Source organism: Primulina tabacum, chromosome 1 (assembly GCF_025594145.1).
Source record: "Primulina tabacum isolate GXHZ01 chromosome 1, ASM2559414v2, whole genome shotgun sequence".
In the NCBI taxonomy this organism is placed as follows: Eukaryota; Viridiplantae; Streptophyta; class Magnoliopsida; order Lamiales; family Gesneriaceae; genus Primulina; species Primulina tabacum.
In genome coordinates this window covers 29,492,698-29,517,941 of record NC_134550.1, presented here as the reverse complement: position 1 = coordinate 29,517,941, position 25,244 = coordinate 29,492,698, and the positions used below count along the sequence as shown (strand labels likewise).

Sequence of the window (25,244 nt, the reverse complement as noted above, 5' to 3'; positions counted from 1 at the left end):
TTGAAGATGGTATTATTCATTATTCATTGCCATTGCTATCGCCATGTTTCAATCCAAGCCATGTATATGTTCTTGTTATATATAGCTTTCTACTTACTGAGTTTTATCTCATTCCAGTTAATGTCATGTGATGCAGGTGACAAGAAAGCTTGAAAGGGATTGTCCAAGTTAGAAGAACTCATATGTAATGAGGAAGGGAAACTTTTGGCATGTGAAATTTGTTTTGATGGGTTGGATTTTGGGTGGTTATATTTGTTGTAGTATGCATCTTTTGGGTAAAGGATTGTATATTTTGTTGATGATATTGAATAATGGTTTAAGATCAAAATCTAAAAATCGTTATGACAAGATTTAGTCAAGTTTTATTCTTATGCATGTTAAATGGTTATGTTTCCCTTTCAAATGTTAAGGCTTTCGCGTATGTGATTTCTTTAAATTTAAATGTCATGGGAGGGGTTGTTTCAATTGGTATCAGAGCCAAAGTTCTTCGGACCATTTATGATTTCTTCTACCTAGGACAATCCGGTATGTTTTCGATCCTGCATCTATTGATTTTAACATTGAGAATTTATTCTATTTCATTGCCATTAATATATCATTTCTTCCTATCTATGTTAAAGTGAGCATTTGTGTAGGATATGCCTCCCAAGAGAAACAATATTTAAGGGGATGATAGGATCCCTCCTACTGATAAGACTGCCAAAGTTGTTAATTAATTCAGTAAGTTATTACAAGAACAAGCAAAGGTTCATAGCGAGCAAATTCAACAGCTTTTGAGCATGCACACATCGACCCAGGGTCGTGGTCGTGGAAGAGGCCATGGAAAAACTGAAAGTTCTGATGATGGTGCATATGATCGTTTCAGACGTATAAACCCTCCTGATTTTATTGGTGTCCCTGATCCATTAGTGGCTCTTGAATGGATCAAATCATTGGAGGCTATATTCGATTATTTGAAGTTCACCGACCAGGATAAGTTAAGTTGTTGGTCAAAGCAGCTCGTATTTGGTGGGAAGCCACCAAGGTCACAGTTAATGTTCGAGAATTAAAGTGGGACGAGTTCAAGGAATTATTCTTCACCAAATATTTTTCAAGGGAGGTCAAGGCCAAGAAGGTGAAGGAATTTCTTGAATTGAAGCAGGATGCTATGTTTGTTGCTCAGTATATCTTGAAGTTCGAAGAAGGATGTGTTTTTGTTCCTTTTATTGCTGAAAACGACAAAGATAAGGAGAACACTTCCTTCGTGGTTTGAAGTCAGAGATTCGAAGAGATGTTCATATGTCAAAGGTGATCACCTACAAAGACATTGTTGAGAGAGCCTTACTTTCTGAGCATGATGAACAAGAGATTGAGAAGGAACGGCAATTAAGGAGGCAAGCTTTTCAAGCTAGAGGTCAAGGGACAAGTACTAATGTGCGAGGTGGCCACAAAGGAAAAGTCAAGATGGAGCAACGCAATAAATCTTCTTTGCCTTCTTCAGATACGGAGCGATCATTGTGCCCTAAGTGTGGCAAGCCACACAAAGGTGAGTGTTTGGTTTGTAGTGCTCGCTGTTATCGATGCAAGGAAATGGGGCATACAGCATAGAATTGCCCTCTCTCTTCAGACAAAGGAAAGGCTCCAGGCAGAATTTTTACAATGACAAAAGAAGGTGCCAATCCTGATACTTCAGTGATATCAGGTAATATTCTAATATCTGGCAAGGAAGCACTTACATTAATTGATACTGGTGCGACACACTCTTTTATGTCTGAAGTGTTCATGCATTCTTTATATGTTGATCCTACTGTTATGCTGTTACACTTCAATATTGTGTTGCCCTCTGGTGATGAAATTTTTCCCACTAGTATTCTTAAGGCATGTCCTGTGCAAGTGGGTACTATATTATTATTTGCTGATCTTATTGTTATTCCGATGGTTGCATTTGATGTTATATTGGGTATGGATTGGTTATCTGCTTATCGTGTGGTGATTGACTATGTGGGCAAGACTGTGAAGTTTTTAGCCGATGACCATGATAGTGATGTATTTGTTGGTCTAGGCTCTTTAATGAGTATTCCTATTATTTCTTGTCTACAAGCTACTAAATTGTTGCGCAAAGGTTGTATTGGTTTTCTTGCTTCAGTGTTGGATGGGTGCAAGGAATGTAATATGCAATTACAGGATATTGATGTGGTTCAAGATTATCCAGACGTATTTGCAGATGATGTGCATGGATTACCACCTGATCGAGAAGTGGAGTTTGTTATTGATTTATTTCCAAGTACAGCTCCAATATCTAAGACTCCGTACAGAATGGCTCCGACTGAGATGAAAGAATTGAAGAATCAATTACATGAGCTATTAGATAAAGGTTTTATCCGTCCTAGTTCATCGCCATGGGGAGCTCCGATTTTATTCGTGAAAAAGAAAGATGGGTCGTTGAGGTTATGCATTGATTATCGGGAACTCAACAAGGTAACTGTTAAGAATAAATATCTTTTGCCATGTATTGATGATCTTTTTGATCAATTGCAAGGAGCAGCAGTGTTTTCGAAGATCGACCTTCGGTCTGGGTATCATCAATTGAAGGTGAAAAATGAGGACATACAAAAGACTGCTTTTAGAACGAGGTATGACCATTATGAATTTTTGGTGATGTCGTTTGGACTAACTAATGCTCCTTCAGTTTTCATGGATTTAATGAATCGTGTCTTTAAGCCGTATTTGGATAGTTTATTCATTGTTTTTATTGATGGCATCTTGATCTACTCAAAGTCACGAGAACTTCATCGTGAGCATTTGAGGATTGTGTTGCAGCTGTTGAGGGATAAGCAATTATGTGCCAAGTTAAAGAAATTTGAGTTCTAGTTGGAGCAGGTGGCATTTTTGGCCGTATTGTTTCGAAAGAAGGAATATCGGTGGATCCTTATAAGATTGAAGCCATTAAGCAATGGTCCATTCCAAAGACAGTGTCAGAGGTAAGAAGTTTTCTTGGTTTGGCAAGATATTATAGAAGATTCATAGCGGATTTTTCGAAGATTGTATTGCCATTGACGAGTTTGACACGAAAGGATACCAAGTTTGAATGGACCATAGAATGCAAACAAGCATTTCAAACATTGAAAGATAAGTTGACTTCTGCCCCTGTTTTAGTACTTCCTTGTAGTACTGAACATTTTTTTGTGTATACAGATGCTTCAAAGAAGGGGTTAGGTGCCGTATTGATGCAGCGTGGGAAAGTGATAGCATATGCTTCTCGTCAGTTAAAGGAATACGAGAAGAATTATCCCACTCATGATTTGGAGTTGGCGGCTGTGGTTTTTGCTTTAAAGATTTGGCGGCATTATCTACATGGTGATAAGTGTGAATTTTTACAGATCATGAAAGTTTGAGTTATTTGTTTTCGCAGAAGGAATTGAATATGAGGCAGCGGAGATGGTTGGAACTTGTGAAAGACTATGATTGCACAATTAGCTATCATCGTGGTAAAGCTAATGTGCTTGCGGATGCTTTGAGTCCCAAGTCGAGTTCTTTATTGGGATCTATGATTTCTAAACCTTTGTTGCTGGATTTGCAATTAAATGAGATCAATTTGGTATCTTCAGGTACAGTGGCTCGATTATCTGCATTAGTTCTTCACTCAACTTTGTTTGATCGAATTTTGAAGGGACAATAGTCTGACAATCAATTATTAGAATTGAAGAGGCAGAAGTGATCTGACAGGAGTTTCGGAGTTTGGGTTGAATCATGATAGTTTATTGACCTTTCGAGGTAAGATATGTGTTCCTATGAATGATGACAATCGAAAAGATGTATTTCTTGAAGTTCATACAGCGCCATATTCTGTACACCCTGGTAGTACCAAGATGTACCAAGATCTTCGGCGTCTTTATTGGTGGCTAGGTATGAAGAAAGATATCATGTTATTTGTTTCTGAATATCTAACATGTCAGCAGGTTAAGATTGAGCACCAGAGACCGGCGGGTTTGTTGCAATCCTTACCTATACCACAATGGAAGTGGGAACACATAACTATGGATTTTGTTGTTGGGTTGCCAAGGATGCAGAAGGGCTTCAATTCTATTTGGGTGATCGTGGATCGATTGACCAAGTCATCTCATTTTCTTCCTGTCAAGACGACGTATTCTATGAATCAATATGATGAGGCTTATATAGGAAATTGTGAGACTTGATGGGATACCGGTATCGATAGTTTCAGATCGTGATCCAAGGTTTACATCGAAGTTATGGAAGAGTTTGCACAGAGCCTTGGGTACGAAATTGGCTTTTAGTACCGCCTACCATCCTCAAAGCGACGGTCAATCAGAAAGGGTTATCCAAATTCTTGAAGATATGCTAAGGGCTTAAACGATTGATTTCCCGGGAAGTTGGGATTCCAAGTTGCCTTTGGTGGAGTTCACGTATAATAACAGCTATCAGTCTTCTATCGGCATGGCACCTTATGAAGCTTTATATGGAAGAAAGTGCCAATCTCCTTTGTTTTGGGAAGAGGTAGGTGAAGGAAAGATGTTGGGCCCGGAGTTGGTTCAACAAACAGCAGATGTCGTGGCATTGATACAAGAAAGAATGAGGACCGCTCAGTCTCGACAGAAGAGTTATGCCGTTGTTTGACGACGGCCTTTATCATTCCAGGTTGGTGATCATGTATTTATTAAGATAGCTCCTCTCAAGGGAGTTATGCGATTTGGCAAGAAAGGTAAGTTAAGTCCTCGATACATTGGGCCATTCGAGATTCTTGACAAGATTGGAGACCGAGCTTATCGTCTTGCATTGCCACCTGACTTGGATCAAGTTCAAAATGTCTTCCATTTTTTCATGCTACATAAGTACCTTTCTAATCCATCTCATGTTCTTCAGTACGAGTCATTGGATCTTTTACCTAACCAAAGCTACGAGGAAATGTCGGTTCAAATTCTTGATCGCAAAGTTAAAGTGTTGAGAAACAAAGAAATTGGCCTTGTCAAATTTCTTTGGAGGAATCAAGTGATTGAAGAGGCTATGTGGGAACCGGAAGAGGAGATGAAACATCGTTATCCGAATTTATTTGACACTAAGCAAATTTTGGGGACGAAATTTTTATAAGAAGGGGAGATTGTAATATCCCAACCTTTTATTATGCTATTATTATGGTGTTGATATTGGTAATGGATATTTTTATGGTTTGATAGTTGTGATATTGTGGTATAGTATTGGTGATTGAGTTTATGGGAAATGGTTATTGGTTATGGATATGATTATTGGAATGGTTAAATATGGTTATTGTTTATGGTTATTGTTTGGAGTTATGTTTATGGTTAGTATTGTTTATGACAATGAATGAGTTTTGTTGATGGTTGTGTTGGATAATTGAGGATGATTTTGGAAGCTTATTTCATTGGGATTGAATGGTATTGGAAAAGGTTGGATTTAAGGTGAGTTGGGGTGTATTTTTTGTACAGGAGACAGCGCCGCAGCGCTGCCTAGGAGTGAAGGGCAGCGCCTAGGGCCGAAGCCTTTGCGCCGCAGCGCTTAGCGCCAAAGCGCCAGCAGGGTGGCGCCGCGGCGCTAGTATGTGCAGAAGTGTTTTTTAAAGCACGTTTTTTGGTGTATTTTGAAGCCTTTTAACCCCTTTTCTAGACTCTTCTACTCACTTCTCATTCTCTCCTTCCCTTTGAACGGTTCAAGCTCTTTTCCCTTCAAGTTTTTCTTCCCTTCAATCTCTACTCCAAGTTCAAGGGTTCTAGTAGAAATGTTAGTGTATTCTACCTTAGACTGCAAGCTACAACGTACGACTTCTATATTTTTGGGAGTTGGAATGGTTTGTAATATTAAGGGTTAAGTTGAGTTCTTTGATTCATTGGATTATTGGTGATGATTTATGGTTATTGTTGTGATTATTGTTGTAGGATTCATTCAAGTTCATCATAGCCACCATAGTGTCTGTGGGTTGTAAGTAGAAGCTTTCTTTCAAATGCTCACATGATATATGTATATAAGCCATGTTTATTGATGTCTAGCCCCTTCCATCGTTATATTATTGATGTATGTATTGTTATTTGTTCATTGAACCAAGAATACCATGGAGTTCATTGATGAGCAACTAGTACTCTATTGTTGCCTACTAAGTATTTGTTGAATTGCCTCAATGAAATTTCCCATGATCAAAGCCAAGGAAATGATAGTTAATTCATGCATTTCATTGGCCAATCGCATGATTATGAGTATCTCTCACAGTTTTGATATATTTATATCAAAGAGATACTATACACAGGTCACAAGTCCTAGGTCACAGGTCACAAAATTATCATTTCCTTTCTTTTAATTCATGCCATGAAATACCATCTATATTGCTTTTTATCTATTGTTTATTGAAGATGGTATTATTCATTATTCATTGCCATTGCTATCGCCATGTTTCAATCCAAGCCATGTATATGTACTTGTTATATATAGCTTTCTACTTACTGAGTTTTTTCTCATTCCAGTTAATGTCATGTGATGCAGGTGACAAGAAAGCTTGAAAGGGATTGTCCAAGTTAGAAGAACTCATATGTAATGAGGAAGGGAAACTTTTGGCATGTGAAATTTGTTTTGATGGGTTGGATTTTGGGTGGTTATATTTGTTGTAGTATGCATCTTTTGGGTAAAGGATTGTATATTTTGTTGATGATATTGAATAATGGTTTAAGATCAAAATCTAAAAATGGTTATGACAAGATTTAGTCAAGTTTTATTCTTATGCATGTTAATTGGTTATGTTTCCCTTTCAAATGTTAAGGCTTCCGCGTATATGATTTCTTTAAATTTGAATATCATGGGAGTGGGTTGTTTCATATAAGAGGATTTCGAAATCCATTTTAAATAACATTTTGAAACATATTTTAAAATATCAGTCTTCAAATGTCCTTCTTAGAACAGCTAGCTCTAATGCCAATTGAAGGATCGTTTCCAAAGCACATTGAGGTGCTTCAAGCAAAATATTCTCCAAGAGCTGCAATAGCTCGTGTTCTAAGAATGTATACACCGATGAATTATATCGAGTTTGGAGTTAAAACCAAGCGGAAAAACATTCGAAATAATCCTTCGTTAAGAAACACTGATATATTTTGTATATCCTGTGTAATTGAATAACTGAAAAGGGTATATTAGTTTTTGCATTCATCGGTTCAGTTATTGTGACAACTGAACTGAAGAATACTCTAACTGATCCAAACAGTTTGAAAACAATCTCTAATCAGAAAAATACACAAGATATATTTATGAATGTTCGGAGACTTCAACTGTTCCTACGTCACCCTTTCTACCCCCTCGGGTAGGATTCACTAGAAGTCTTTGATTTATACAACTCTTTGTACAAACACACTCAGCTTAGGACTTACACTACCGCCTAACTGAACTCCTAGACTAGACTGAAGGCAGCACCTTCCAGCCAACACTTATTTAACGTCTATGTGAGAAAGACTACATAAACAAGTTTATTGTCTTTGTGCAAGACTGTATTTGAGTGGTGGTGTGTATGTGTGTGTGAACTGATCTCCGAAAACTACCCGAAAGTGTTCTCACACACTGAGGGAAATATGCTTCTAAACTAAGCTGATAACATGATGAAGTGCTCCCTCTAGGCTGATTGTTTCTTGTAAGCTGATATGCAATATGCGTGCCCTTTATTTATCTTCACACACTCTAGTATGCGCTCTCTCTTGTTATGTTTGCTGATGGTCTTGTGCGTGTATATATAGAGGCATTGTGACCGTACTTCAAGACTCATCACATGTGATCATCGCAGCTTTGAATATGTTCCTTGGTATATGTGTCTTGACTTTTCTGACATGCCTCCAGGAATGTCTCGGCTTTAATCTTTGCTGCAACGTCCATTATTGTACCTTTGATCGTAAAGATATTTTTATCTTTGTGCGTAGCAGGAGTCCAGTAAGATAAGCTTGTCTTGATCTACAACTGAATGGTTCCTAACTGATGTTCCTAACTGGTCATCTGAACTGATCTTCAGTTGGGCTGGTGAAATCAGTTGACTTGTCAGTTGAACTGATTTCACTCTTTCAATTGAACTGGTCAGCTGAGCTCTTCATCAATTGAGCTCTTCATCAGCTGTCCGGGCTTCTGAAGGTCTTCTGCCTATCAGCTGGACAATCAGTTGAACCATTCTTTGAGATATCAATTGAGCTGACTCAGTTTGGTCGATCAGTTGTGTGAGAGCCTGTAATTTCGTATTCATAATTTTGCGGAATTATTAAAAATTTTCTCTTTAAATATATAAACTTGCAAAGTATAAAAACTTTCGTAAAATAATCCAACGGTTTAACATAAACATAGCAGCGGAAACTGAATAATGTTTTAAACAATAACTTAAAATATATAAAAGTTATAACAAAAATGTGAACATTAAAGTGAATAACTAAACGCGAGGTCCTCGGGTTCGTACTACCGCCGATCCTAGCTAACTCACTGGTCCCGGCCCTCAGCCTCTGCATCGTTAGTACCTACATCAATCAAGTCTAGTGAGTCTAAAGACTCAGCATGCATATATCGTGAATAGAAAATAAAATATATCATAATATTTCATGCCATGTAAAGATATCATATCGTAAAGCGTAACGTGAAAATCGTTCCATTAATAATTATAAATACGTGCATAACTTAAAAATCGTACGTAAAATGTTTGCTCGATAGAGCCCTGTCGTAAAATAGCATATCATAATTTTCTGTTGAAATAATATTCTATGCAACTGGCCCATAACATGAAATAAATCGTCTGATCAGACTAAACCACAGTATATTGGGCGGTAGAGATCATCACAGCCCTTGGAGTAGATATCTGTACCCATACATAAACATAAACCGGTCGTAAGTCACCGGTTGAGGTAATAATCCCATAAGCTGCAATCCCATGAGTGTGAAGTGTCCACGAGACATATCGCATAAATATCAAAAATAAACTTTTACATTTATGCACGTAATATAATTAAATTCCTGAGTTATTTTACCAATTGGGTTGGATTGTTCCCAAGCTCGCTGCAACCTAATTCTAACATGAAAAACATGCAAATAACTTGGCTTGACCATGCAAATAACTTATCTTGACCAACGCTTCAAAATCGAACTAAAAACGAGACTATTATGCCCAACAAACTTAATATTTAACCATGACTCTGTACCAACCCGAACCAACATCGAACCATCATTTAGTTATGATTAAAATACACCTAAAATACTGGAAAATAATTACCAAGGGCTGTAATACACGAAAATTGTGCATGGAGGCCAAAATCATGGAACGCTCTTTCGAGAGTCACTTTGGCACATTGCACCGTAAATTCTCGTACGATCTCTAAATTTGACCAAATCACAAACCGCCAAAAACATGACCTTCCCAACTCAATTAGGTACTGTCCAGTCCAAGGCCATAGGCTAGAAGCCAACCAAGAAATCAAACGAGCCTCTGAACCGAAGCACAAAACTGCTGTAAAAAATTACAGCAGCAGCTGTTGCGCTTTCTTGCTTTGTTTTCGAGACTATCGGCCATTGGGCTGTTGCACTTTCTTGCTTTGTTTTCGAGACTATCGGCCATTGGGGCTTGAACCACCAATCAGAGCCTCTTACCAATATTCTAAGGAGTGACTCAGACCATGGCTAAGGGCAAAAAGCCAACCACAACCCAAGCAAAACCGTAGGACAACCCGAAACTCCCACCCGAGAACAGATGCTGGACTGTGGGGGGTGTAGCTTGTTTTGCTGTCAAATGAAGGATCCAATGGTTATGAGGTTAAACATGGTCCATGCTAGACATGCTATGGTGTTGTATGAGTTATAGCTAAGCTAAGGGCTAGAAGTCAACCACAACCCATCTAACACCTCAAAATTCGAAACCCAACACACTCAACAAAACCAGAAAATTTAAAACCGATGGGGGCTGTTCTTGTTTGTTTGACAACCCGATGGGATCATGCACCAAACCATGAAAGGGCATCTTGGTCACGTTCTAGACATGTCAAGGAGGGGTTATAATTATGGCTACAGCCCCTAGGACAGCCAAGATTCGAACTCTCCCTTAGACAATCCAAACAAGAAAATTCGAGTCTCATAATTTGCAACCTGGAGAGTTGCTGTCAAAATGGTTTTTATTGGGGCGAAAGGGCTCAAACCAAAGGAGAAATCCCTTCCTAACACATCCTATATCATGTCTAAAAGCAGCCTTGAGCCCCTGGAAATCGAGCCAACTCTGAAACCAAAAAACATCAAAACCGTGAAGAACAAGTGGGGACCGAAATTCTGTGCAGATTTTTCTTTGAAAGTTGATGTCCAAATTCGGTTTTTGCCATGGAAATCACGATCATGTAATGTTTTAAAATATTTATATTACTTGATTGAAGAGCAAAGAAAAATATAGACATGCCTTGGATTTGTTTGAAACGAAAACAAATCGATTACGACGAACGCGGCGTGGCGGAGACGGAGTTCTCTTTTCTTGCTTGTTTTCTCTCTTTTCTCTCTTGATGGCTCACGATTATTGAATGAGTTTTCTTCTGAATTTTTTTTCTAGGGGGAGTGGAGAAGGTGGTGAAGGTTGGTGGTTAATAAGGTGGTGCATGGGTGAGTAAATGATGTCAAGTTGGGGGGGGACATGCATGTTGAATGGTTGTCATTTGTTTTGTTGGGGGAGTTAAATGGTTTGGGATTGCGTGGAGTGGGAATGACCGAGAGTTGGATTTCCAATTAGTGTAGGATTTTGTTTAAATTTTGCTAAGTAGAATCCTATGTTAGATAAGCTTTATTAAAAGGTTAATTAAGCATAATCTTGATGAATTAAGGAAGCCTACAATAAAATTGGTGATTAATTCATTAAAGTAGACTTAATTCCACTTGATTTCATTAAATTAAATTATTTCTTAGCCTGGAATAAATTTAGGAATATTTTTGGATCATAAAATTCATCTCTGATTTCCTATCTCCAGTCCGGTCTCGCGTATATATCTAAAAAGTTAAAATTTGAAATACGCGATTTAAAATCCTTAAAAATAACGTAAATGATTTAAATGCAATTAAATCAACAAATTCTTAAAATAATAATCATTTAAAATTAAATAATAGAAATTATGCACATATCTACGCATATTGGTTTTTCGGGTACTACAACACTCCCCCCTTAAATAAAATTTCGTCCTCGAAATTAGAACTCACTGAATAAATCTGAAAAGCGACTCCGCATCTCTGACTCTAACTCCCAAGTAGCTTCCTCATCGGAATGATTAAGCCACTTGACCTTCACTGATTTGATCACTTTGTTTCGAAGCTTCTTCTCCTTACGGTCTAAGATCTGCACTGGTCTCTCTTCATAAGACAAGTTCGGAGAAAACTGCAACGGCTCAAAGTTCAACACATGAGAAGGGTTTGCTAAATACTTCCTCAACATCGACACATGGAACACATTGTGTACTCCGGCCAGATTCGGCGGAAGAGCAACACGATATGCTAATGTCCCAACTCTGTCGAGGATCTCAAATGGTCCGATGAACCTCGGACTAATCTTCCCCTTCTTTCTGAATCTCATGACACCCTTCATCGGTGCTATCTTCACAAAAACATGGTCGCCAACGGCAAACTCTAGATCTCTCCTCCTCCGGTCGGCATAACTCTTCTGTCGACTCTGAGCAGTCCTCATCCTGTCACGGATTACGACTACTAGATCGGCAGTCTGCTGGACGATCTCTGGTCCTAACTCTGATCTCTCGCCTACTTCATCCCAATGAATAGACGATCTACACTTCTTTCCGTACAGTGCTTCATAGGGAGCCATACCTATAGACGACTGGAAGCTGTTGTTATAGGTAAACTCCACTAATGGCAACTTCGATTCCCAGCCCCCTGAGAAATCGATGACAGAAGCACGGAGAAGATCCTCCAAGATCTGAATAACTCTCTCTGATTGACCATCTGTCTGAGGGTGAAAATCTGTGCTAAACAACAACTTCGTACCCATCGCTGAATGCATACTCTTCCAAAATGAGGAAGTGAATCTAGGATCTCGGTCAGACACGATAGAAACGCTGATACCATGAAGTCTGACTATCTCTCGGATATACAACTCGGCATACTAAATCATGGTGAAAGTCGTCTTAATAGGCAAGAAGTGCGCTGATTTGGTAAGACGATCAACAGTCACCCAGATAGCATTTAATCCTCTGACTGACTTCGGTAAACCTAACACGAAGTCCATGGTAATATTCTCCCACTTCCACTCGGGAATAGGAAGAGACTTGAGCAAGCCTGCTGGTCTCTGATGCTCCGCTTTCACTAGCTGGCACGTCAGACACTAGGATACAAAACGTCTGATATCCTTCTTCATTCCGGGCCACCAATACAACAACTGCAGGTCTTTGTACATCTTCGTACTCCCAGGATGAATGGAGTACGACGACATGTGGGCCTCGGATAAAATATCTGCTCGAATAAAATCGCTGCTAGGAACCCACATTCTGTCTCGATACCTCACAATACCGTCGCTAACTGTATACAAGATACTGCCCTTGGCCTCATCTCTCTGCTTCCACTTTGCCAACTGCTCATCTGCTGACTGACCACTGCGAATACGGTCTAGAAGGGAAGACTGAATCGTCAAAGTAGATAGACGGGGAACTCTACCTCGAGGATATGTCTCTAGATCAAACCTCTGCATCTCAGTCTAAAGAGGCCTCGAAATCGCTAGGTGAGCTATCACTGCGACTTTCCCGCTCAATGCATCCGCAACTACATTAGCTTTGCCAGGGTGGTAGCTAATGTCACATTCATAGTCCTTCACTAGCTTCAACCAATGCCTCTGACGCATATTCAGCTCCTTCTGCGTAAAGAAGTACTTGAGGCTTTTATGGTCGGTAAAGATCGGGCACTTCTCTCCGTACAAATAATGCCTCCAAATCTTCAAGAAAAATACTACGGCGGCCAACTCTAGATCGTGGGTAGGGTAATTCTTCTCATGTGTCTTCAACAGACAAGAAGCATATGCTATTACCTTTCCATGCTTCATCAATATTGCGCCCAAACCGAGCTTCGAAGCATCGGTATACAAAACAAAATCTCTGGGCCCTGACGGCATGGCCAATACTGGTGCTGAGATAAGGGCTTGCTTCAAAGTATCAAAGCTCTTCTGACACTCCTCGCTCCACACAAACTTAACATTCTTCTTTGTCAACGACGTGAGTGGAACTGCAATAGAGGAGAAACCCTAAATAAACTTCCGATAGTATCCTGCTAGACCAAGGAAACTACGGATCACTGATGCACTCTGCGGCACAACCCAATCTCTGACTGCCGCAACCTTCGCTGGGTCTAACTCAATGCCACTTCTAGATATGATGTGGCCTAGGAACTCCACTTTCTCCAACCAGAACTCGTACTTGCTGAACTTAGCGAACAACTTGTGCCTCTGCAACGTCTGCAATACTGCGGTCAGATGTCTGCTGTGATCCTCTTGACTCTTTGAGTAGATGAGAATGTCGTCTATGAATACAATCACGAACTAATCAAGATACGGCTGAAAATACACGATTCATGAGATCCATGAAGATCGATGGCGCATTTGTCAGACCGAACGGCATTACTAGGAACTCGAAGTGGCAATAACGAGTCCTAAAAGCAGTCTTGAAAACATCGGCGTCTTTCACCCTCAACTGGTGATAACCAGAACGCATGTCGATCTTAGAGAATACTGAATCTCCCTGTAACTGATCAAATAAATCTTCAATCCTCGGGAGTGGGTATTTGTTCTTCACTGTAACCCTGTTTAATTCTCGGTAATCAATGCAGAGCCTCATCGAACCATCCTTCCTCTTCACAAACAAGACTGGCGCGCCCCATGGTGAAAAACTCGGGCGAATGAACTCCTTGTCCAGAACTTCCTGAATCTGCTTCTTAAGTTCTGCCATCTCTGTCGGTGCTAATCGGTACGGTGCTTTTGTGATCGGAGCCGTACCTGGTATAAGCTCAATAGAAAACTCCACCTCTCGCTCGGGTGGCATACCAGAGACGTCCTCAGGAAAAACGTCTAGAAAATCCCTAACAATTGGGACATCGGAGGCTGACTGACTGGGTGCCTCGGAAACGGATACAAAAGTCGCTAAAAACGCCCGACACCCTCTATGCATGAGCTTCCTAGCCTGGACACAAGGTATAATGCGCGGTAAAGAAAAATACCTGTCTGGCTCGAATAAGAACTGCTCTCTCCCTGGCGGTCGGACTAGCACAGATCTCCGCTGGAAGTCAATCAAAACTCTGTTCCTTAACAGCCAGTCCATACCCAGAATGATGTCAAACTCTGGCATCGGCAGTATGATAAGATCCGCATAAACAAGATTGCCATGAAGTTTGAGGTCTTTGTCTCGGATCACATTAGTAGCTGCCAGCTCCTCGCCAGATGGAATAACCACAGAATACGCCACATCCAATCCAATCGTCTTGACCTCAATGGAATTCGCAAAAGTCTCAGATATGAATGAATGAGTGGCCCCCGAATCAATCAAGGCTTTCGTAGAAACTCCGCCTATAAATATTCTTCCTTAAAGATTGGAACATCAAGCTGAACCCAATAGATACAAGAACTAACTTATAGACATGCGAAGGTCAAATTCTTATAACCTAAATTCCCGAAAGTAACACTGATTTGAGCATGCAATCCTATCGCAATTCTAAGTTCAAAATCTTAACCCAAATCCCCGAGACAATAACTTTTAATATAAACTTAAAGCTTTAAGATACCTGTCAAGAGCATGGTCTCCGGGTTTGTCTCCGCTGCATGGAGAGCAAAAACTCTGCCTTGGGTAGGCAGACGCCGCTGCGGACACTGCTTCAGCAAGTGCTCTGGACTACCACACTTGTAACACTTCCCCGAGCCATACATACAAGCTCCAGCATGACGACGCAAGCACTTAGCGCAGAATGGATACTCAACGGCTCTCGGGACTGCCCGTCCCTACTGCTGCTGCTGTCCTTGGTTCCTGGGTGGGCCGTGGAAAGGCCTCTTATTCTGATGCTGCTGCGGAGGAGGGCGGTGTGGCACTTGTACTGGTCGTTTGCCCTGGCGGTCTCTCTCAATATCAATCAGATTCTGCTCTGCAGCTAGAGCTCTGAAGACAGCGACGTCATAGGTAGTAGGGCCAGCCACCCTAACATCACGGCGCAAGATCGGCCGTAGACCATCCATAAACTGTCTCAGCTTGGCTCCCGCATCATTGGCAATCAGGGGTACGAAATGGCAACCCCTCTCAAACTTATGGATGAACTCCGTAACAGTCATATCTCCTGCCTCAGGGTCATGAACTCCCTGGCCAACCTGGAACGCACCTCGTCAGTAAAATATTTGGAGTAGAATACCTCTGTAAAGCACGTCCAGCTCAGAGTAGCCAAGTTCAATGCTACGGATGCTCCTTCCCAACATAAGCGGGCGTCTCCTCCAAACAGATAGGTCGCACAACGAACTCTGTCCTCATCTCTAAGCCCCATGAACTCGAAGATAACCTCGAGGGACTTAATCCAGCCCTCGGCAATCATGGGATCTGTCGTCCCTGAGAACTCCTTCGGTCTCATCTTCATGAATCGGTCGTCGCCTCAAATCTAGGCGGCCTAGCTACCGCTGCAGCATTGTTCCCCGCGAACTGTGCGAAGAACTGAGTCATACCCGCCATCATCTGGGTATGCATATCAGGTGGTGGAGGAGGTGGCGGTGGACCTCTATCCTCATAACGGTTCTGAGTCTCATCAGCCTCGCTTTTAGCACCCCTCGGGCGGTCAATAACTCGTCTAGGAGGCATACTGTACCATGTAAAATCCTTACGTAACCAACATGCAATATTTCTACTATTTTTCTTGAAATTTAAATATATAATTGCTAAAACATAATATTGACATAAAAATATTTATCATGAGAACATGCTGATAAAATATTTCATGAGAACATGCTGGTAAACTATTTCATGCTCAAAAAAATGTAATACGTGAAAGTCGGACTTACAGACTAAAGACGTGACTTCATGAGCTTCTCGAGATCAGTAGTAAGTACAACCCTTTACAAGAAACATTGCTCTGATACCAACTGTGAGAGCCCGTAATTTCGTATTCATAATTTTGCGGAATTATTAAAAATTTTCTCTTTAAATATATAAACTTGCAAAGTATAAAAACTTTCGTAAAATAATCCAACGGTTTAACATAAATATAGCAGCGGAAACTGAATAATGTTTTAAACAATAACTTAAAATATATAAAAGTTATAACAAGAGTTTTAACATAAAACTGAATAACTAACCGTGAGGTCCTCGGGTTCGTACTACCGCCGATCCGAGCTAACTCACCGGTCCCCGCCCTCAGCCCTTGCATCGTCAGTACCTACATCAATCAAGTCTAGTGAGTCTAAAAACTCAACATGCATATATCGTGAATAACAAGTAAAATATATCATAAAATTTCATGCCATGTAAAGATATCATATCGTAAAGCGTAACGTGAAAATCGTGCCACGAATAATTATAAATACGTGCATAACTGAAAATCGTACGTAAAATGTTTGCTCGATAGAGCCCTGTCGTAAAATAGCATATCATAATTTTCTGTTGAGATAATGTTCTATGCAAGTGGCCCATAACATGAACTGAATCGTCTGATCAGACTAAACCACAGTATATTGGGCGGTAGAGATCATCACAGCCCTTGGAGTAGATATCTGTACCCATACATAAACATAAACCGGTCGTAGGTCACCGGGTGAAGTATTAATCCCATAAGCTGCAATCCCATGAGTGTGAAGTGGCCACGAGACATATCGCATAAATCTCAAAAATAAACTTTTATATTTATGCACGTAATATAATTAAATTCCTGAGTTATTTTACCAATTGGGTTGGATCATTCCCAAGCTCGTTGCGACCTAATTCTAACATGAAAAACATGCAAATAACTTGGCTTGACCATGCAAATAACTTATCTTGACCAACGCTTCAAAATCGAACTAAAAACGAGACTATTACGCCCAACAAACTTAATATTTAACCATGACTCCGTACCAACCCGAACCAACATCGAACCATCATTTAGTCGTGATTAAAATACACCTAAAATACTGGAAAATAATTACCAAGGGCTGTAATACATGAAAATTGTGCATGGAGGCCAAAATCATGAAAAGCTCTTTCGAGAGTCACTTTGGCACATTGCACCGTAAATTCTCGTACGACCTCTAAACTTGACCAAATCACGTACCGTTAAAAACATGGCCTTTCTACTTAATAAGGTACTGTCCAGTCCAAGGCCATAGGCTAAAAGACAACGAAGAACTCAAACGAGCCTCTGAACCGAAGCACAAAACTGCTGTCAAAAATTACAGCAGCAGCTGTTGCGCTTTCTTGCTTTGTTTTCGAGACTATCGGCCATTGGGGCTTGAACCACTGACCAGAGCCTCTTAACAACATTCTAAGGAGTGACTCAGACCATGGCTAAGGGCTAAAAGCCAGCCACAACCCAAGCAAAACGGTAGGACAACCCGAAACTCCCACCCGAGAACACATGCTGGACCGTGGGGGTGTTGCTTGTTTTGCGGTCAAATGAAGGATCCAATGGTTATGAGGTTAACCATGGTCCATGCTAGACATGATAAGGTGTTGTATGAGTCATGGCTAAGGGCTAGAAGCCAACCACAACCCATCTAACACCTCAAAATTCGAAACCCAACACACTCAGCAAAACAAGAAAATTTAAAACCGATGGGGGCTGTTCTTGTTTGTTTGAAAAACCGATGGGACCATGAACCAAGCCATGAAAGGGCATCTTGGTCACGTCCTAGACATGTCAAGGAGGAGTTATAACCATGGCTACAGCCCCTAGGACAGCCAAGATTCGAACTCTCCTTTAGACAATCCAAACAAGAAAATTCGAGTCTCATAATTTGCAACCTGGAAAGTTGCTGTCAAAATGGTTTTTGCTGGGGCGAAAGGGCTCAAATCAATGGAAAAATCCCTTCCTAACACACCCTATATCATGTCTAAAAGCAGCCTTGAGACCCTGGAAATCGAGCCAACCCTGAAACCACAAAACATCAAAATCGTGAAGAACAAGTGGGGACCGAAATTCTGTGCAGATTTTTCTTTGAAAGTTGCTGTCCAAATTCGGTTTTTGCCATGGAAATCATGATCATGTAATGTTTTAAAATATTTATATAACTTGATTTAAGAGCAAAGAAAAATATAGACATGCCTTGGATTTGTTAGAAACGAAAACAAATCGATTACGACGAACGCGGCGCGATGGAGACGGAGTTCTCTTTTCTTTCTTGTTTTCTCTCTTTTTTCTCTTGATGTCTCACGATTATTGGATGAGTTTTCTTCTGAATTTTCGAACTAGGGGGAGTGGAGAAGGTGGTGAAGGTTGGTGGTTAATAAGGTGGTGCATGGGTGAGTAAATGATGTCAAGTTGGGGGAGGACATGCACGTTGAATGGTTGTCATTTGTATTGTTGGGGAGTTAAATGGTTTGGGATTGTGTGGAGTGGGAATGACCGAGAGTTGGCTTTCCAATTAGTGTAGGATTTTGTTAAGTTTTCCTAAGTAGAATCCTATGTTAGATAAGCTTGATTAAAATGTTAATTAAGCATAATCTTTATGAATTAAGAAGCCTACAATAAAATTGGCGATTAATTAATTAAAGTAGACTTAATTCCACATGATTTCATTAAATTAAATTATTTATTAGCTCGGAATAAATTTAGGAATATTTTTGGATCATAAAATTCATCTCCGATTTCCTATCTCCGGTCCGGTCTTGCGTATATATCTAAAAAGCTAAAATTTGAAATACACGATTTAAAATCCTTAAAAATAACGTAAATGATTTAAATGCAATTAAATCAACAAATTCTTAAAATAATAATCATTTAAAATTAAATAATAGAAATTATGCACATATCTACGCATATTGGTTTTTCGGGTTCTACAAGTTGGTCTCATCAGTTAATCATCTTGATAGCTTCAGTTTTACCTCGCTTAACTGATCAGTTAGAAACCTGATCAGTTCCAGCTACCTTTGCACTAAGGTAAATCATTAGGATTGCAAGTTTTATTAACATCAAAATCAAGATTGCGAACATGAAATGTTCCAACACATATAAATGTTAATGACTATTTTATAATATTTAGTAAGATATAAAGTTTGGACTTTTACTTCTTAAATTTTCTCTCCCATTGTTTTGACATTTTTCACTACTTTATTATGAAAACGGGAAACTCTTTTCCTCAGTAGGTACGTAAGGTCCAATTAGCAAATTATGATCCCGAATAATATCAGTCAATCATAATTCCTAAAAGGTAGATTCCAATTGTATCTCCATTCAACCCTTTACGTAAAATTTTGTCTCGCGTTTGATTAGGACCCAATAATATGACGCCGTTCATCTTTACGTGTCAAGCCTTACCCATCGATATTGAACCTTAATGGATGGTCGCATGAGTTTCCTCAATAATATGAACCGAAATCATGAGAGTTCCACGTAGTTCACATCACCATGTCAATGGATGTCACACCTTTCCGGTGTCCAAGGCTCCCCCAATAATATGAGCCGAGCCCCAAGCACGGGTAGCGTTCATCATTCATCCATTGTCGATGGAAGACATGAAAATTATGAACACCTTTATAATTCCCTTTTTCGGGCTTGATATTTATTTTGAATCATATTCAAAATGAGGGTTTTTATTTTTGAAAGGTCTCATCATTAATTTTGTTTAAAAGCTCTCCATGTTTGATCGTATGTTTGCCAGATTCATGCAAATTTGTTATTATCATAATAATAACGCTCATACTCATTATTATAACATATCATGCATATATTATAAACAGTAAACAAAACAAGGATGATCAATCGCCCCAAAAACTAATAGCCCTTGTGAGCCAAACACGGGCCTTGGTCTAATCCTAGGGAATGCATGAGATGCAAATGCACAATTACATAAGCCTCCAATATTATTTACATGTCTTCAATCTTCATAATCATCAAGGCCCACCATCTTCTAATCTTGATCTTCCACTATAATAATATTTACAAATAAATATTCATGGCAAATAGAGATACATCTAATGGGGTGGGACCGGGCTATAAACCAAGCCCACTTATAAATTGATAATTATTACAATCATTCAACACAAAATATCCTAGCATACACCTAGCAAATTGGACTTAGTCTTTTGATCATCCTTCATGCATAATATCACATATCATACACCATCAATTAATTATCACAATAATCAATTGATCCAATATTATATAACTTGATCCAATCACTAACCGCCAGGATTATAAACTAAATTAACAATGTAAACAAACTCCTTTGTCTACTTTCTAATTAATTTATTTATAACCGAATTTTTTGTAAATCACCATTTACAATAAATAATTAAAGTTCAACTTCAATTATTTATTTTATGATAAAATATGTACAACTTTTGTATATTTAAATCTAAGAGCCCAATAAGACATTTTTCATCAAAAACCATTTTGGTCCATTTAAATTCAAAAATTGTGTTAGCCTTCTAATGGCTCAACAACTCAATGCTCATGACACTTTGATATTCCAAAACACTTTCGGAAACCCTAATTGTCATCGCCGTTGCCGGAGCTCCGTCGTCGGATTCCGGCCAACATGCACACTAAATTATTTTTTTTCATTTTTAAGGGGGTTTCGGGCAGCAAGGGGGCTGCCCGAGCTACCCGAAATTTTTGCTGCCCCAAATCCACACCAAAATCGGCCTTGATTTGTTGCGAAAATTATCTCATGCGGTTAGAAATAGTTCTCAATATAATATCATGTATTTGTTACACAAAATAGTAATCTTAGCTCATGATCCCACTTGAAAGCGGATCGGTTACGGTGCCCGGATACGCAACAGAAGTTTCAAAACAAAATTTTTACAAGAAAAATCGAGCACCTCACAATGATGTGTAGCAAATAACATAAAACACAAAATGTCATACATAGGGTGTTTAAAAATTTACCTATCAATCACAAAGGATTGATGATGGCTCCAACCAAGTTGTAAACAACTTTGATTCTTGAAAGGTAGACAAATCTACAAGCCTCCTTTGAGCACTCTTTGCTCAAAATTAAGTCAACCACCGACTAGGAAGATCCTCTCTAATTTTGCACTAGAAAAATTAGAGGATTTTTTTTTTTGAGAATGGTGTGATATCCTCAACAATTGAAGAAGCAAAAAAATGGAGAGATAAGTATTGTAAAATTTCTGCCAACTTGTTGTAGGAGAGAAGGGAAAACTTTTCTTGGTTGTGAAAAACGTTAAATGTGTAAAGTTGCATGTGCATGCCATGCCATTAACTCAAAAGTTGCCTCTAACCCTTCACCTTCCAAGCATTCAATTTGTTTGGGCTTGTAACAATTACAAGGCCCATGGACTTTTATTTAAATATCTCCAACATATTTGAGACCATTTAAATTTTACTTGATTTTACTCAAGCACACTAGTTGAATAATTATTTCTAATTGAGCTTTACAAGGTCCAATGTTATTTAATTAATTCAAAACTTGAATTAATTTAATTATTTGCACTCTACTAGGTCCACTAGTGTTTAATTAATTCAACACTTGAATTAATTTAATTTAGTCCATAATAATGTTTATGAAATCGCAATTTTCAAATACATTATTTATTTGGACAACTTTTAATTTAGGAACATTTCCATAAATTAAAAGTCACATTCCCCATAATCCCCTTATAAAAGTCATACTTCTATTTTTGTTAGCGCTTATAAACTTCCTTTATAAGCCGTTCAACACATTGAACTATTTTTCTTCTCAACAAGATCTGGAAAGCTAGTACTTGTGTAGCCCTCAATGGTTCAATGATACAACTAGCCGTGGGTTCACATCTCAATGTGATTCGAGACTAAAAATGTCCTTATATGAGCATATCCCAAATGCTTCATTCTTACTTATCAACTCCTTGATAATAATGACGTCAGAACTCAAGTCTGATAGTACCCAACCAATCATGTTAAACGCCTAGCAACATCGCTTACATAATTTCCTAGGTATCAAATGATAGTGCCTGCAAGAACCAATCTATTATGGTTAGCGTACAGTACAGTCCCTTCATCTCATATATCACGATCGATTCGACAACTATTAGTATATCGAGAGCTGTCAATGAATCGATACTATGTGTCATGTCGTAGTTGCATCTATCGTGTAATCTATGAGACCCCTTTCATAAATACCACCAACACCCTGATCAGAGATTTCAAACTACATACACATGAGATCACATAGGATATCCATACCCGAAGGTAAGTGGTGAATCCCCAACTACAATGCATCGACTCCTATATGTTTCGACAAAACACACAACCTTGCCACCTGATGACCACATATGAGTCGGTAAACAAGTCAAAGTGCAATGCTAACATATAGAGTCTCAATGTTATCCCGAGTCATAAGGACTAATGTTGTACAACCATAAACTAGGACGTTTCCACTCGATAAGTGAGAACCATTTGGAGAGTTCTTTATGGAGGGTTGTTCAGTGCACTCTACAAGGAGCACCTATATGCATGCTTGGAGCTACCAATAAAACATGGTACTCACATCGCAGATACTAGTCTCAGACTCAAGCGGCCTTTATCCTTCTTAACGGCGGCTGAATCGACTAGGAACTGTTTATAATATACAGTATTGCAAATATGAGTTTCAAGATACTGATCATATGAGCATCTCATATTCTTTCTACTATTTATATATTCAAGGATTTTATCTATGCAACAAGTATGGGTATACAGATAAAAATGTGCCAAAACAATTCAAATATTATTAAAATAAAGATTGTTTATACATAGAGTTTCAATATGAACCCTCGGCCAACACTTGGCTCGACGGACACCTACTCTAACAGTTATATCCTTTGATATGATAAATAAAAGATCCACAGTGAAAAATGAAATTAAAATATATAATGTTATTATTATTCTAGTATTCAGCAAATCCACTCTACTTGTTTCACTTTATATCAAATAGTATAGATACACCAAAATGTGTCTAAATTACGGATAAAAAGAGAAATTTCGACGATAAAGATGATAAAGCATCCCAATGTCTTAAATATATTAGAGGTTTCAATTTTCCCATTCAGTCCTTCTTGTGTACTCTTTTAAGCCCTTGAAACATAGCAAATGGTCGGTCAATGTGTCCCATAGAAGCGCATTTTTTTAAATAAACAATAAATGATTTAAAAGAGGGCCAACAGAAATTTTTAGACCCTCGACGTACATCTTTGGAAAATTAGGTTAACTATAGTTTATATATACAAATAAAAACTAATTTTTAAACCTAAAATTAATAGATTTTTTATTTTATTTTTTGTGGCCCCCTTCCTCGCTTGGGCAATGAGGGTAAAGCCATGTTGACCGTACAATGAATGCAATTATCGATTCTGTCACTGTGCTCTTTTGAGCAGATGTAATAGAATCTTGAAAGAGTACCTAAAATATTCTTTAAACAAGCAGTAAATGAAGAGCTTGAATGCAAGTTTTTTAAACAGAGCTCAATGCACCTAAATTCGAAGCTTGAACGAGCAGTGGTGGTCTCGCCTTGGTGCAGTAGCGGGGACTCGCTGGAAAACAAGCCGCACGCGTGAAAACCAGCTGGAAATATAGGGAATGACCAAGAATATTTTAAGCTTCTAATCCTCACCAAAATACCAATAAACAACCCAGAAAACGAAGCAAAATCTCACCTGAGACGGAAAAGGAGTGATGCACAAAACAGAGCTGGGACTCGGAGCTTCTAATTGAAATTTTTTGCCTCGTTTCTTTGGATTCAAGTGATGAACAAGGTTTGCTGGACCTCAGCTGCAATCCAAGGTGGTCGGAGAACTGATTCCCGGTGGCGCAGTGGTCAGATCGATGAGGAGGAAGAGAGATGATGGGTTGGATAAGGTTTGCACATGTTTCTCTTTCTTACTGTATATAAATGAAATTGTAAGCCAAGTCCATATATGGACCAGAGCAAATAAAGTGATGGGTTTCTTGTAAAATATTGAGAAACAAGTAGCAAATAACATTAAAAATTAATAACAGAAAAACTCAAAAATTATAGCCAATCATATATATTTACACACACATATAAATTGGATTGAAAAATTGATAAAATAAAAGTGGGAATATTTTGGTTGGATAAATATTGAAGGAGAGAAATTAATTTTTTTCTTCGTATCATCAATTAAAAATGTCAGAATAATTAATCTAATATGTTTTTTTTATTTTACATGTTATTAACTTTTTACAAAAGTGATAATTAAATATCCGTAATAACATTTAATTAAAAATATGTATAAAAATATGTCACAATTGCCGTTTGTTGCAGTGAAAGATGATACACAGACACTCATACCATATTTGTATTATCTATTCTCTCTTTCCTTCAGTTTCAACCTGCCGAATTCTCCTCTCATCATTTCTCAACCATTTTCGAAGTTGTCCTTCCAAATTTGAGGGTAGATTTGGAAAGAACTTGATGTTGGCTTCATTTTGATACTAATATTTCGAGGAAAATGCAACTTAAATTTTTTTACCGCAGCTCCTTTTCATTCGTCGGAGCTGCATGAGGCTTCGTCTCACTGCCACCACTCCTCCTTTGCCGGAATTTCAAGGTTTAGAGCACAATTATCCGGCCTAGGTCATGATTTTAGAGGCGGTTATGGGTGAGCTCGATTCTATGGTTTTGATTTGGGCGATTTTGCTTCATTTTCTTACCAATTAATTTATATTTGTTGTTTTACTGATTGTAAGCACAAACTTTGCACCGATTGAAGGTATTGATGAATTTTCAGAATTTATTTTGACAATATTTCAAAATTCATATTTGATAAAATTGGGGTTTTCTATTTTTAGAGTTGAATGGTTCAATGTTTGGATGTTTTGATGCATTAGAAATTTTAATGCTAATTTCGAAATGTCTTGGCATTTAGTTCAAATTTTGAAACTAGTTATGAAGATTTATGGATTTTTAAGTAAATTTTTGAAGTTGAGAATTTAAACTAATATCGAATAATTAGTTGTTTAAATTCTAGTTTTACGATGTTTGAACTAAAAAAATTGATTCTGAGAAATTTAGTTTGTAAGTTGCAAGTTTTGGATTTTAAAAACTAAATTGTGGATTTTGGAATTTTAGGATAAATTGTTGGATCATTGAAATTAATAAGAAGTTGATA

General features: G+C 38.6%; 1 protein-coding gene across 6 annotated transcripts in view; it reads right to left on the bottom strand.

Annotated features, from left to right (window-relative positions):
* LOC142543517 (uncharacterized) overlaps nt 1-24,016 on the bottom strand; it is a 58,547-nt gene extending 34,531 nt beyond the window's left edge. For 2 of the 6 annotated variants that reach the window (XR_012819768.1, XM_075650830.1), the window contains exons 1-3: nt 23,769-24,016; nt 23,586-23,676; nt 16,295-16,374 (exon numbers count right to left, since the gene is read on the bottom strand). Coding sequence is in view for 2 of the 6 variants with exons in the window: in XM_075650830.1 (XP_075506945.1) it covers nt 16,295-16,365 (71 nt within the window). In the remaining 4 variants the exon portion in view is untranslated. Of the gene's footprint in view, nt 1-8,322; nt 8,481-16,000; nt 16,082-16,294; nt 16,375-23,585; nt 23,677-23,768 lie in introns of those variants that run through there. The other 4 variants (XR_012819767.1, XR_012819770.1, XR_012819769.1 and 1 more) reach the window with 4 other exon arrangements.
* Nucleotides 24,017-25,244: the final 1,228 nt, after the last annotated feature.